The 16343-nt window shown below is 33.8% G+C and overlaps 1 protein-coding gene across 1 annotated transcript in view; it reads left to right on the plus strand.

Annotated features, from left to right (window-relative positions):
* The window catches only part of LOC149797873 (glutamate receptor 2-like), a 179220-nt gene that overhangs the window by 2548 nt on the left and 160329 nt on the right, over positions 1–16343 (plus strand). Inside the window, exon 2 of the mRNA XM_089960812.1 lies at positions 6954–7103. Within this exon, the coding sequence (XP_089816938.1) occupies positions 6954–7103 (150 nt within the window). The remainder of the gene's footprint in view (positions 1–6953; positions 7104–16343) is intronic.

A 16343-nucleotide genomic window follows, 5' to 3' on the forward strand; every position in this document is an offset into this window, starting at 1 on the left:
CTTGTTATCTCAGCTTTCCAAAATTATTACATCACAAATTAAATACAAACTTTCTGGTCAAAACTTGCAAAAATTATGCAGTGATCAGAAGATACAGCCTGCTGAATAAGCATCTGGCAAAAATTTTTGTTTACTTTAAAGTATAATACCTGAGGGTGGGTCATAGATTTAGAGGCTTCAAATAGGTGCGCAGTGGATTAGAATGTATCAGTATGATGTTCTTTATTATGAGCCATTTACTGACAATGTATAGACATATAAGTGATAAAAATATAAATGTTATAACTGTACTCAAATAAGTTAGCTAAGTTTGTCACTTAGAAATAACCTAATGTAAGCCATTATAAACATCGTTGATACATTTGATTTAAATTCAATACTTTCATATTTAATCTGTCAACTATCCCTTTATGCTTCATTGGATGGCTTTATATCTGACAGTTTTATTTACCTAACTAGGGAATTGTTATGGTTAATATTATAATGCCAGCAAATGTCGTAGACTTTGTTTTTAATAAACTTGTCATCCGATGCAAGATGCTCCTTGTATATTTAGTAACAATAATAAACCATAATTATGTCAATTTAAATTACGCTTATTCTAAGGCATCTGATTTATATACTCATCTTTGACATCGAATGATGCACATTTCCATAAAACTAGATTGCAAATTTGTATCCATTATGAAATCGACAATAGTGGAAAGAAGATAAGGAAGTGGTGAAGGACAATGTACAATCCTTTCAAGCTCTATGCTAATAACGTCTTTCCTGGAACGTCAATCGAGATGTAAGACATTAGTATCTTTATATACACCTTGCAGATAACGATAAAAGATGGCCTTATTAATTATTTTAAGCTATCGTATACTATTACTAAACCAAATATATTGATTCTAACGGCACAGACAACGTTCTCACGACGCATATACAATGAAACATCGTAATTGTATGTCTTGAAGACAAAATCATGCCTACCTTGGCGCCATAAAAACAGAAATTTCAAATAAGTGAGTAACAAATGAATTATTTGTTGTACGTAATTATTGCATATCTCTTTTTCGGGGGCACTGGATGACCAAGTAGTCTAATGCACTCGACTTTACAGATCACTCATAACTCACCTCTGTCGGCGTGCCTTCGAGCCTCGACTCTTCCAAAGTGGGTATGGGAGAAAGCTTTTTGCCAGTACCTTCCTGGTGCTCTGGTGTTCTTTCCAGATTCTTCTTTCACCAAAACATACTTGTCTGCACTGTATGATGTGCTGAAACATGGCGTTAAACCCAGAACCAAGAAAACGAGACCTATGTCTTTTTACACATAAGAGCGTCTTATTATATATTTTTAAAAAGTTTGTTTGGTTCGTTATGTGTGACGTGTTTATTTTTTGCATTTCCACCAGTGTTAACCGTTCGTTAAGAGTTCAGTGTATTCATTCTATCAAGAGTCGAAAGACATTAATTTCCGTAGACCATGCACGCTGAATATTCAGGTGATGATGCTCCATTTTTTTAGATAGATCTTTCTGCATTCAACGCTTTGTGTGACATATTGACATATAGTAGAACCTACGATAAAAATAAATTAGACTCGTATGGAAAGAATCAAATAGATAGTCCTTGTAAGGGAGCAGAAGCATCTTCCATTCTAATCTAGACTGTTCCAGTGAAATTGGTGTACTTCCCATGGGCACTACCTCATCAAATAAAGTCAAGAGGACACTAATCAGCGGTTTGAAGGGTCGATAAGCCGCTGTGTTACTGATTTAGATAAAGTTGCATGCAAAGCTTAAAACATCATTTTGTGTCCTCGTGTGTGATGTGTGCGTGTGTTTAAAACGATGCAAGGAAAAAGTTTCAGGCTACCTGTGAATGAAGCAAGGTTCAGTTTGCGCATTCGTGGTGTCATTACAATTAAATTTTAAAAGCATCATTGGCTACTACACCTGTCCCCGGTTCTAACTAGGAATTTAAAGGACAGAAAAGTCCGAGTTTAAGCAAACGGGAATAGCAGAGCACTAATACGCTATGATCAGGCATCCGTGATACACAGCATATATTAGACAACGAATCACTCTTGTTCGTACATAAGAAAAGACTTTTTGACCTTCAGGGATTACGGTGACGTTGGCATAGAACAAATATTGACTCTTATACAACATAACGGATCCTACAGACAAGTACAAAATTGTATGTGATTGCTACAGCGACAATGAGAGTAGCTTTGAGGTTTTTAATGTGTTTAAATTGCAAGTAATCAACCCAAATATACCATCTAACCATTTACGCATGCGCAATATATATATGCTATATTTTGGTTGCGATATGTATTCTATAGAAGATATTGACAGCATGCAGTATATTTGTCAACTCTCAATATGCTCCATATCTTGGAATTAGACACGTGCTAAACCCTTTGTTCTATACATCTAGGAGAACAATATAGACGTTCGGGCATATATGGTAAATATGCCATAATAGTCTTAACAAATATTCTTCAATTTTGGTCAGTATAACGTGTTCTGTGACATATGTACTAATATATTATCTTATGCCCCTTAGTTTTTGTTCTACCATCGACAGGAGAAACTTTATTTAGTGCTCTTTGTGAATTGTCCAGCACGTGGAGACAAGAATCTCATTTGCCAGATTAATTCCGTATTATATCATTTCATTTGTGAAACTGAAATAGGTGTCTTTGCAATAAATACAACACACGACAACCAGTCTTCGTGTTATAACATACCTTAATATGTAACCAAATTTTCTTCAAAAGAAAACTATCGATCCGCTTTCTCTCCTTCCACACCCTCATCAGAATTGTTCGGTATAAAGAACAAAATTCACAACATTTACACATTATGAACTTGCGAACATTAACAAAGGATTTATAACGCAAATAGAGTATGCATGCAAATGGTAGTATAGCTCATCTACAATACACCCTTTGGTAATTATGAAGATATGGTATCTTTTAAGATGCAGATTTTATAATTGGATTAAATAACCAAGATGTAAGAGCACTAACATCTGAGAATCGACTATGATCATTGACTAGTCAATTTTCATATCGCTGCTAATCACAAAATTTGTTGTTCCTTGGTTTGCAAAGAAAATGAAAATTTGGTTTCTTAACCATCGACTGAATAAACAATATGCAGTTTAAAATGCTCATCTAATTTCACGATACATTATCTTTTACAATATAACATTAATCTTCTTGGTTTTTGAAGAGTTATTCTCTAGCCGGGTAATGTGTTTATTAAGCAGCAAATGATTTATAGCAGACAAAGTGCCAAATAATATGTATTTCCAGTCTGTGTTAGAACGTAGCTGAAAGAAAATTGATTACTTTTATCCTAAAATAGTGTAGACTACTTTCATAATGTGACTGCTCAATTTAAAGTCAAACATAAGGATGTTTATTAATCTTAATTTTTATTTTGTTTGACAGTTTAAATTTATACTGTGTCTACTTTACTTTCACTACATATCTTATAGAAAACATATTAACATTAATTATTTAATATTTGCAATAATTAGAAGGTTATTTTCCAGAACGTTCTGTTGTAATTAAGCAGCGTTAAACGTGAAGCTGTTGTGTGGTTTCGTTGTATATTTTCTTATTACAAGTGGCAGATAGAGAAATAATTGTATAACGAGCTGTTGATAACTATCACTTGTATGATCTTTGTGATCTTTGGTGAATTTTTATTATTATAAAGCAGCCTATCGGTTATAATTACAGTATTCAAGTAAATGTTTCTAGAATATATTCGTCAGTTACGTAAACATAGCCTTTCCAGAAACAAATTATAGCGATTTACTTGGGTCATGTGAGGCAATGTTAATATTGCACCAGTTATTTTTTTATAAACGTTTCTTAAGCAGGATTTTGTGATCCCAAGTGGTAGAATGACATTTTTAAGCAAATATCAGTAAAGACGGCACAAAGTATAAATATGCTCATCATTTTCTATCTCGTGATACATTGTATTGAAATCCATGATCCAATACATGGTAGATAAGGCTACAATAACGTCAATAAAATTGAAACTATATAGCCGAATTACTCATATTGCTAAACTTGTACAGCTTCTTACAGTATATCCATCAGCCAGCATGTCTTAAGATAAAACTAATATTTAGCATTCATATCTAGGACATTGCAAAATGATGTTAAAGAGACAAGGAAATACATCAAAAGTAAGTTAGAGCCTCTGACCTTTAGAAACATCTTTTGGTTGACTTTGACATATAAACTTTAAGGTAGAAAACAACAGGAGACAATACGTATGTAGAGGCACCATTAGTCTATAGAAGCTGTAGTATAGGTTTGTTCCGCATTCATTTAATTTGATACTTTGTTGATTCGTGGTGCTTGCAATATAGTGTTTCGATCACAGGTATTCGGGAGTGTCGACTTTATTGCTTAGATAAATTGGTTTATCACATTGCCTGCTGCACGAACACATAATTGCAGTAACATTTTCGTGCCAATTTAACACTATTCCCTGTTTTTCTGCCTATTTAAGGTCATAAAACGTGTGGCAATCTTATTTTAACGATCTCGTTCTTGATCCAAATCAATATCCAAATAAGTTCTATTATGGTGAAAGGAGAATGTGTCTTATTTCGTTCTGCAATGAACTATGATTATGTGTATCTGTTAATTTACCCCCTCCCCTTTACTTTTGTCATTTACAATAGAATCACCAAATTATTATACTTTTCAGGATGATATTACCCTGAAAACGTAAGCAACAGTTGGAGAGTTCCTCCAGTTTAGAAACATCGTTAGATTTCCTCGGAAATGAAATAGTACTCTCTGTAGTGGTAATGACGATATTCTGACTTAATTTTACACTATCATTACTAGCAAAAAAGGTTATGTTACCAACGCAGTAGTAAAATATATTCATAAATTTCACTTTGGTGATGAAAACTTGAGATTTTATTCAGTCAGACTGGGGTACGATGTTCACAATAATGTAAGGTTATATTTTATTTTTGTAAAGACACTTCGGAAAGCAGAAGGGGTTAAATTCCTGCGCTATTCGTCTCTATTCATAATGTCGCGAGATGAAATTCCATTTTATTATTAGATTATTTTGACAACTAAAATTTCAACTCACCTTTCAGAAGGCGCTGGACCGTTTCATATCCAATATCCATACTCTGAATATGTGCCGGTCTCAATTAATCTGTGACTTTCCTAAAATTACTTTGACCTTCAACTTCTTTCCTAATTGAAAAATCCATTTTCCTTTCGAGTATAAGTTAACGGTGTACCACATCACACTCATCAAACTTACCAGAAAGCATTTAAAGCATCTTCTTTATTTCATGTGGGTGTTTCCTAATATTTACGCGCAATAAAGTGCTAGTTCCTTGGTGTGCTAACTCTTTTCATCACCATTTTGAATCAGTGCCATGCTCTGCCTAATTTGAAAGAAGAGCATCCTTGGTACCAAGAATTATCAGTAGTTAACATAATGCATTTATATGTTAAAGAAGGGCAAAAGAAAAGTACACAACCTCTTCCAAAAAGGAGCTGAAATATGAAACAGAGCAGATTGGCATTATGTTAATACAAACAATGAATTGCATTAAAATTTAAACAGATGATGCCAGTTTTCCTTTTTCTTTTTAACACAAGTGCTGCTTTATATCAAGTAGAAACAAAACAACAAAAACAAATAATCATAACAATAAACAACTTTAAACATTTCTTTTAAAATGCTGGACTTAAATGAATTATATTTTACAGTAAGTATTCTGGTAAAAAAAAGCCCTTCACATTTTCAATGATAATGCTGATCCGTCATAACAGATAGTCGGTGTTGAAGCAAATATTGAAACGTTTAGACACAATTATGTGAGCAATTGGAGTACAGATATTGACCAGATTTGACACAGATAATTTTAACAAGAAGTCTTTATCAAATATTGACAGATATTTAAAATCCGCCATCAAATATGTCAGCTGTTGCCATAAAAAAAAACATAGAATAAAGAACCCTCTAAATGGATCCTGATGATAAGACATTGCAAGACAACACAGTGTGTCGATGCAGCATTACATTTGACTGAGTTACTAAAAATAGAAATAAACAGATCCTTGAAATGAACTTTCAAATATTGCTGAACACAGTGAGGGAAAAAGAACGCTAGATGTCAGAAGGTACTGGCATTATTTGCATTCGAACTGCCCTTCCATTATTTTAATCTGTTCAGATGAGAGGCAGATGAGTACTCTCTTGCCAATGTTATCCTCTTCTTTGCATATTTTGTATTTTCAAACCAGTTACCATTTCTAGCATGTGATAAGAACATGTACATAATTTCTTTCTGATTGATGATATGAGGAAAGCCCAGGAATGTGGGTTCCGTAATAATTTAATTCCTACAATTTGTATTAGTTATAAATCCAATAGCATAATCATATATTGCAAAGGCTATACAATAATCGCAGATTAAATTAGGTAATAAAATCGCCTCGTGGATTATTTCTTTACGCTGATATTTGATAATATAAGATTTCAATGTACAATAGAGCCATGAAAAAAGCACTGTTGTCCGCAAATAGTGTATTGATATTTTGTAATCGTCATTATTAAAACAATTATCCTGAAGTCTGAAGAGACTCACGAAATTTATAATCGCGAAATATATGTATGCAAGCGAAATGCATTGCCTAAATTGAAAGGAACACTATTTAAGCTTTTTCTTTCATGCTTTGTATTGATATTATTATTGTAATGTACGTTTCTCTTTCAACGTCTACCGTACATGGACATATAGAAAGCTACTCTTAGCAGTGGTACTTTTCAGTTTGGATATACTCATCAAACAGTCCCGCATTTTTGACTCGATATAGGCCGACATAGCTGCATCTGTAAACGTATAATGCAGATTTTAACAAGATTTGTATTCAGAATATTTTCCTTACAGGTGCTATATTCGACTTGGATGATGAAGCATCAAAGACTGGTTTCCTCTTTGCCGTATCGCGCTTCAATGAGCAACCAGATGAAAATTTCCAATTTTCTGGAATAATTGACGTGATAGATGTGAAAGACAGCTTTGAGCTAGCAAAATCAAGTAAGAACGTCTATTTTTCTTTATACCTGCCTATTTGTGTACTTGTTTCTAGCATTTTTAGCAAAGGTAATGAGTGGGTGGAAGATTTAATAAATTAAATCTTTGAAGACAAACGCGTTTATGAGGTTAGTGTATTCAGTCTCATATAGAGACATATAATGGCGTTTCTTATAATGGAAACTTGTTATACTATTATGGTCTTTTTGTTGGAATTTATGATAAACATAATTTATATGCATTCCCTAGTCACTGTTAGCAACAAGGTCTACACTCTGATATTTCTCTACATAATATTTCAATGGTGATCATGATGGTTTTGAATTAACATCAAGTGTGGCTATTCAGCCATGTACGACCACTGGTGTAACTGCTGGTGATGCTTGTATAGGGCTGTAACACTAGACCAAGCAAGATTCTTATCTGCTGCATTCACCAACTATTCATCCATTTACTTCAGGCTACTAAAGGAATAAAAATGTACACTAAATTACTCACGCCTCCAGTTTGGGGTGTCCTCACCCGACAAAGTATTTATTATAATAACATAAATATCCATACAATAACAAAATTAAATTGAGACTTAAGAGATACGTAGCAAATAGTACATATGTATGCAAAGTTAAAATTTGACAAAGACATACAAAAATATATATTTCATTAGTGTTAGTAAACTACAGTATCCCCAGTGTGTCTCTCAAATGTAATGACCAGGCCATATTACGAGATATAAAAACAAACACAGCGTGCATCAGAGAAACTGCACGTCTGGATTCCGGCCTACCCAAAGCTGTTCAATTTGCCAGTTTTAGATCTGTCGAATATAACTTTTGGCAGGCACCATAGAGCTACTACTGTGTTTATGTGTCGTTAAACGCTGTCACATGCGTATATAAAAACATTTGTAAAACGTACATTGACCTTAATTTTATAACACGTCGTTTATATTGACTGACCTGAGCACTCATCAGACAGTGTACTGTCACCTCGTCATAGGAGTAAGTCTTTCACAATATTTGTTTCGGGGGATCTAATCCTGAGCCTTTTTCTTAATTTTATATGGTAACCTCGTTACAAAATTGGCGTCATGTTGTTTGGAATCAAGTTGGTGGAAAAACGTCAACGATTTGCCACCTCCACATAGTTCAGTTAGGCTTCTGCTCTATATTCTAGAATCTACTCTTGTTATCGTCAAAACAAGGGTTGCCAACGGATGTCTAGAAGTTGATAACGAAGAGGGCTTATTTCTTTCATATTTCTCAATCAGCGAAATTTCCAGCGCTGGCACCGCAATTTGCAACAGTTTATCCATAAGGTGACCAACTGGCTATCGGAATTAGATAATAGACAATGACGTAGGTTCTTCACTGTCTGGCATGCTATTATGTGGCTCTGAACATTTCAAATAATTTGCACAATAAATGACAAAAACTCGGATTTCAGTTTAATGGATATACTGAATCCAGATGGAACCGTGCTGTGTGTTGCCCATAAAAGCTCTACCCAAATAGAGCGAAGCCCAATCACATACGTCTACACGGTTAAGTACTGCCAATTGTTGCTTAGCGTTGCAAGTTTATAATATAATTTATTTCTCTATCACGATTGTTATTCCGGCGACACAATTACACAGCACACTATTCCGCGAACACAGTCATATTGATCAATGCAACCCGCGCACTACAACGTTACTGTGGAGCCATTACTACCACAATGGCCAACATTAACCTTCACCCTGCTCTATTACCGCTGCATTAAAGTTAGTACTAATTAGCACACTACCGAACATTGTGCCGAGACTCGCATACTGTCCACTACTTCACGTCGGACTTCAATGTTACTGGCATACTGACCAAAAATTTTTGGGCACACTACCCTATCTTAGCGTCACTAGTTACGCGCATCGATGTTTCATGTCCCAGAGGGTGTATGCCAAAGTTAATATCGATGATATTTTAAAGCAGGTCATTACAAAGTCTGCTGCATCAAACATTTCAGCATTAACAACTGTAAACTGTTATCCATTGTTCTTCGTGATCGTTTATTTCATCTACTGCCCAGAAATCATACAAATGAATATAAAGGAAGAATTCAGACTAAAAAATATGTACAATAATAAAGCGAACATTTAGACTCTTACCTAACTGAAACTAGGCAGAGATACAAGGAGTAGAGAACCATACCTATAGTTTATTTTTCATGAGACTCAAAATTAGTTATGTTTGTACAGATACTGAAAAGACAATCCGGACATTTTCACTATGCCATCCTCATTCGCAGTATAATACAGTTTGTTAAAATTTGAGCATTAGCATAATATGTGTGCTTTGGCAGCTTCGTGACTAAAGGACCCGTTCATTTAGGTTTTCACCACTTCTTTGTCTCAATAATTAAATGATCCTGAACAATAACAACATTTTTTAAACTGAAATGAATTCTGGCAAACAAATTCAATTTATGTTGGTCCTTATTGTTTCTTGACATTAATTTACATTTGCTCACACCCATTTAGAGGAATATTTTAGTGTTTGTTTTAATCATTTTTAACCGTCTTTAAATATTATTTGCCAATGGAGAGCTTTTCATTGCTCTGATCTATTTATCTAGACTAAATTTGTATTCTCTATAATATATGTGTTTAGTAATTACCAATATATGAAGAAAATAGTTCTTTATCACATTTTGTGAGTCTGAAAACGTCAATATGCATTGAAATATAAATTACGTTGTTTTGCATTAAATGCAACTATCGAATAACGATAGTGTGTTATCTGCCATAACAAAACAGGTAAACACAGTTTCTTTCAGCAAGTACATAAGATTGCACCAGTCTTCATTTATATGATAGCGATAAAAGTTGCTATAACAATAAAAGTTGCATTTCAGTTACTATTGTCAATGGGAAATTTTTATCTCCTCAAGCGGCAGATAGCAACTATACATCCCTTAAAGTTTCTCATGTAAGAATAAAACCAATTTTTGTGCAAGCTTATTTGAGACGAAGAATTGGTCAGTTATATTTATTTAATGATTACTGTGTTATCATTAAAGAATTTCATTATTATTCTTGTTTTTGTGTTTCATTATTATGAGACTGGAATGCATGTAAATTGTGATGCGCGTTAATCCGACAACCATTCAGTGATTCTCAGAAAAGAAAGGCTGGCATTTAGCAGGAAAAAGGCTGAGACTGTTGGCTTTAATAGTACATACTGATCACTTAAAATTTTAGGGACACTGAGTGGTCTAAGGAAATTGCCTTCGCAGTTCACTGACATCTCACTTCTGCGTGGGCTCGAGTCTCAGGCTCGGCCAGCTTGGGTAAGTGACAAAGCTTGCCACTAGCCTCCCTTGGGTCGTGGGTACTTCCTGGGACTTTCCGGATTCTTTATCCACCAGATATACTGGCCCCCATATTTTTGTCATGTGCTAAAATGGCGTTAAACCCCCCAAAAAACAATAACATATGGTTTTGCTCCTATCTTTACGAGGCCTTTGTAACAAATATCCTGATTAGATAAAATATAATCATGTGTCTGGCAAGCTAAACATTATTAGTTGATAAAACCGAAAGAGAAACTAATGATGTATTCATGGGTTTCGTTGTGACCATTCATTTATGTATAATCTATTTTTAAAATGTCGCAACATTGAAAATCCGGTAAAATTTAAAACTCAGTTCTTGAATACTAGTAGCATTCTGTTATTACTATTAATCGATGATGGAAGTAATTTTAATTAAATCATTTTGACCATCGGTCAACACACCTAACCTCTTAATTACTGTTTTAAAATAGCTTAAAATACCGTACGAATAATAGGTCAGAGAAGACTAACAGACATGTCATGTTTTAATATAGGATCTGATATATGTTTGTAAATTCAAAACTGTTAATGTTTCAATCAAGATAAAAAAAAATATCAGCTAAACCAATTTGGCCAAAATATCTAACGGGACGTTTGAAATGTCTTAGTACAGATTTTGAAAATCAACAGCTTCCAGTCATAAATTATAGACTTATTAAGCTCTTTGCATGATTTACTATAAAAGTTGGTAAGGATTGTGCTGTATCAGCCCATATCAATGCAGTTATATTTCTTCAGAAAGAAAATCACATAAAATGTAATAAGTAACACGTCCTATCGCAATTAAAAAAGAAGTATGATTTCGACTGATCGGAAACAATTATGAAAAGTCAGTACTTCATGACCAATGAACGTATGTCTCATACGAATATTTTGGCGGACATATCTTAGAACGAAATCACTTATGGGACTACTTGAATGTGTCATGTGCACAATATTTTTACAAATCTCCGATTCGATCTCAAAGCCAAATGGTTCAAAATTCACACAGCTTTTACTGTTTATGTATCTTAATGTAATATAAGATTATCGTTTCATTGAATTAATGCGAACTATTGTTCATATTGTTTTGTCTATCTTTAATCAGAATTAGATAGGATCATTCTACGTGTCAGCTCTAAAGACCGTCAGTAAATATTTATTCATCTTATGTCCAATACGTCATTCGATATGAATGTTATGGCCCAAAGGGAACACATATATTACTTGTGTACTAATGATTTATCCGTTCAAGCAAGCGGAATGTGATAAGGATCACGGTTCTAAGTTTCATTTGCAGTTGACTAAATCTACAATCTACATGACATACTACTGAAATTGGCTAGAACGAGGCGTCAGTACTCCTAAGCAATATTGATATATGTTTCCCAGAAACGATTGTAGCCGCATTTTTTCCTTTATCACGTCAATGTCTGGTAAATGTAGAGAAACTGAGTATTGCTCGTGGCATTATTTTTTGTGTTTCGACACACAATATAGGTATAGAAAATATACATAGCTCTTCATGAACGTCCTTAACATTTAGTAGGTATTCTGTTGTTGCTGTACACGCATTGAATTCTAAATCACTCGTGGAGGAAGTTGTGATAAAATAAGGAATTTACTAAATAGGTTTTGGTTTAAGAAAACATGAATGAAAATTCACACGTAACTTGGAAACTTTTCTAAGATGTTTATAGCAGTTATGTTGATTTCACCGTATAAATATCAACTAATATCTCAAACTGTACTTGCATTGATATTATATAAACAAAACAAATTAACATTTGTACATATGCTCTTTGTTCTCTTTTCCTCTGTTTTTCTATATCAAGGGCAATGATTCGCGATTGGATAATGTTGTATGACAGGCCTAGAGTCTTTCAACCTTGACATATTGCAAATAGATGGCTTTACCAGTGCCAGTCCAATTTAAAAATATTGCGATGCAATGCATTCTGAAGTTTTACCTAACTTTACATTTTAATGCCAGGCACTACTTGTTAGTGGCTATCGTCTCATTGAAAAATGGTTGTACAAGGTGTGTGTGTGTGTGTGCGTGTGTGTGTGTGTGTGTGTGTGTGTGTGTGATTGGGCCTTTAAAATAGCTTTAACAATCTTCAATCATATCTCTACGATATCTGCAGTGTGGCAGTATATAGTGATGTCTAGTACAGGAGCATCATACCTCAGACATGTAGCATCATGTCCGACACGTACACATTATCTTGACACCATGCCAACTGATCCATACACTAACTTCGTAATGCCGAGCGTCAATAGAGGCAGCTTTCAGTTATCATAGAGATTAAATTATAAATGCGTTCATGAGGTAAAGATTTAGTTTATGACGTCACAAGTCTGTTATGATCATTATGTTTGGAACGCTCACCTAATTTGTTTTATTTCTTTATGGATCGATTTAATTTCAATCCAGTCTTTACACTTTGAAAATACTAAAAATAAAATCAATTTGCAAATTGAATGTGTTGTTGTTAATATATCTTTCATATTTACGATTTAAGTGGCAAGCATCATGGAATGATGCAGTGAATAGCAAACTCCATTCGATCAAGCCAACCCTAGGAGACTGGATTTCTTCCTACAGAACCATCAGTAGGGATAAGGTAGCCATTGCAAGAATTAGAATTGGTCATGGTTATATAACCCACTACTACATGCTAAAAGGAGAAGAACCACCCGATTGCGTCTTTTGCAATGAATCATTCACCGTTAAGCATTTTGCGATAGATTGTTTCGATCTCCAATGTTCATAACATGAACGAACTTTTTGATACAATAGACCTCTTTAGCATTTTAAAATTATTGAAAGAGGTAAATATTTATTATAAGATATAACATTCATGGTCACTTTGAGTATTTTATGTATTGTATATACCATCATTCATACTAAGTACTTTTTCATCTAAATATTCACAGACACTCACCATTTACATTCCCCGTTCGTTGAGAAGCTTTATATATTACCCCCGCCATCTCATCGTTTTGCTTTTAACTGTTTGAATTTATTATGGCTGTTCGATAATAAAGCTTTTAGCAACTGTAATTTATCCTACGTAACACGTTTCCTATGGCGCTACATAGCCTTACAGAGCTGGTGTGCCATAAAAACTACAATCAATCAATCAATCTGCGAATCAAGCCTCCTTTCCTTTTAATAAAAAATGTTTACATCTCGTTGTATATTATTGATACAGCGTACATACTATACATATATTCTATATTTATACCACATACATTAAAAATAGCATGGCTTTTAAAGTGTTGTTATAAAGCAAATGGATATACCAATACTGTTAGTATATCAAATGTGATCCGCCCAATACTACAAATATATAAACATTCTTCCAACTGCAGGCCTATAGTTCAATGATGAATTTCTACTCATTAATCATAAATGACATATATAAATAACGCTAAAAAGTAGTAATAGTCCCCGTTTTCTAAATGAAATTAAAATAGTACACAATTTCATCGGAATCCTTTTCTTTTTTCAGTTCCCCTCTCCCCTCTCGTGCGTAAGCAAAAATTTGGAGTGAGATATAAAGCAAATTGCGCTGAACGAAAACATTAAATCTGAACTTGTACCACTTAACCTACAGTAATATGGGTTCGTCGTAATGGTATGTTAACACTTTCCTTGCGATCTATCTACATAATATCAATGATACATAGTTGCAATAGCCAGCCGACATTATATGTTAAAGTTGTCGGTTACGAGGCACATATCCTGAAACGTATTTAATGCTTGTTGTTGTTGTTGTTGTCGTCGTCGTTTCTTAAACCTATTAAAATGTTATAAAACTCGATTAATAATTATCAAATATGTAAATGTACAAATGGTCGCCCCTTTCTCTCTCTCTCTCTATGGATTATCGTAGCGTGATACGGGCAAAAATCCATGAAAATAATAGCGTTGGAGAGTTTCGCTTGTGTTATGCGATGATGTCTCTGGACCTATAAATAATGGGAAATTTGGCCAAAGGAAGAGAGAGAGAGAGAGAGAGAGAGAGAGAGAGAGAGAGAGAGAGAATTTTATATTCTTTAGAAATGTTAATTAAAGCAGAATAATGACTTTGATCAACTATGAACATATTAAAATATTTTAATTACCTCTTGTTGGTTAGTCATTTCGCTTAGCTTCTATTCCAAGCTAATTTCCAAACGCCAGTACGCGAATGTGGGAGAGTTCAGGTTCAGTGTACAAGAGGCTAACAGTGTTTGTAGTGCACTATTTTCTTCATAAAAAACACCTTTCATGTTTGAAGCATAAGTGTGTCTTATATTGACTGAAAAGATGTGAATAAAGATAGAAATTCAAATAGAAAACAATCAACTTATCAATTTGAATATTTGATTGTGAACAACAGGAAAAGGCGTAGAACTGCATTTTGTAGCGGACACACTCGCAGGGGAAATTCATTCACTCGGTCAATATACAGTTGCCCCGAGCATATCGTAACTCCGTTCAGAAGGCAAAGGTGTGTATTTGTATGTATAAATTTTTCATTAAAAGGAAACTCGGCAAACCTCGTTTCCTCAAAATAAAAATGGATACATTTCGTGGTATATCATTGATACACACATACATACATATATATATATATATATATATATATATATATATATATATATATATATATATATATATATATATATATATATATATGTGTGTGTGTGTGTGTATATATATATATATATATATATATATACACGCACAAAAATATAGGTAGGTATATAGAGGATCGATAACGATGTATTGCTCATTTCATAACGATAACGAGGTTTGCCGAGTTTCCTTTTAATGAAACATTTATACATAGAAATTAGTAATATTTAATATGGAATTTATGAAACGAGTTGAATAATGTCCAGCTTTTGCTAGCCTGGCAAGCCTAACATGTTGCTTTCACCACTAAACATTACATTGTTGCAGTATTCATTTGAAGGTTTCCTGGATGCAGAAATTACCATATTTTCTGTAATGTATTTGTGACCGAATTTGTCATTATTTGACTGGGAACAACAGACCACAGAATATGTAAACAAATTTCATTTCGAGTCGGAATTGCATCACATATTTACCCCGTAAATATGCAGTTATTGGATCAACTTCTGTCAGTTTGGAGACCGGTTTATGTCCACGTTCTTCTGTGAACAGAGGTGAGCTTATTTACTTCTGGAAGTCAACATTTAAAGCACGCATGTATATAGGTTGGATTCCATGCTTCAGGTTTACCGCCTACCTCCAAACCCAACTTACACGTTCGCTATGAAATGAGCAATACATATCGTTTTACTTGTTTTTGTTGTTTTTGTCTTGGAGGTTTAGCTATTTTTCATGTTATAGTAGGTTATACATTACATAACAAGTCTCTGTGGTGGTAAATTGGCTATATTCAGGCAGACGAGACCATTTTCCCCCCAATTCCTTTTGTGACTCGATTAAAAAAAATGGCGGCCATGTTCATTGACAACAAAACATCCAGAAGCCGGAGATTACAAAGTTTTCTTACGATCGCAGCCAATCAGTAAAGAGAATCTTGCACAATAATTTCATGGGCTTAGTTGGACCAATCAGAATCATATAAAATGTAATGTTCACGTTATAATCTAGAAAATATGAAACTGCACACTATAGGCAATATACATACATATATATATATATATATATATATATATATATATATATATATATATATATATATATATATATTGACTTAATTGATTCATTTCTTCTTCAGGACTTGATTCACGTTTTATTCCTTGAACAACGATTTTTTTTATATATTTGTTAATAACGTCCTAAATGTATAACAAATTTATACTGTAGTCAATAAAACTTTAGACGCGAGAGATCCGTGCATTAAAATCACT

Source organism: Sinohyriopsis cumingii, chromosome 6, assembly GCF_028554795.1.
Source record: "Sinohyriopsis cumingii isolate HCF-2022 chromosome 6, ASM2855479v2, whole genome shotgun sequence".
NCBI lineage: Eukaryota > Metazoa > Mollusca > Bivalvia > Unionida > Unionidae > Sinohyriopsis > Sinohyriopsis cumingii.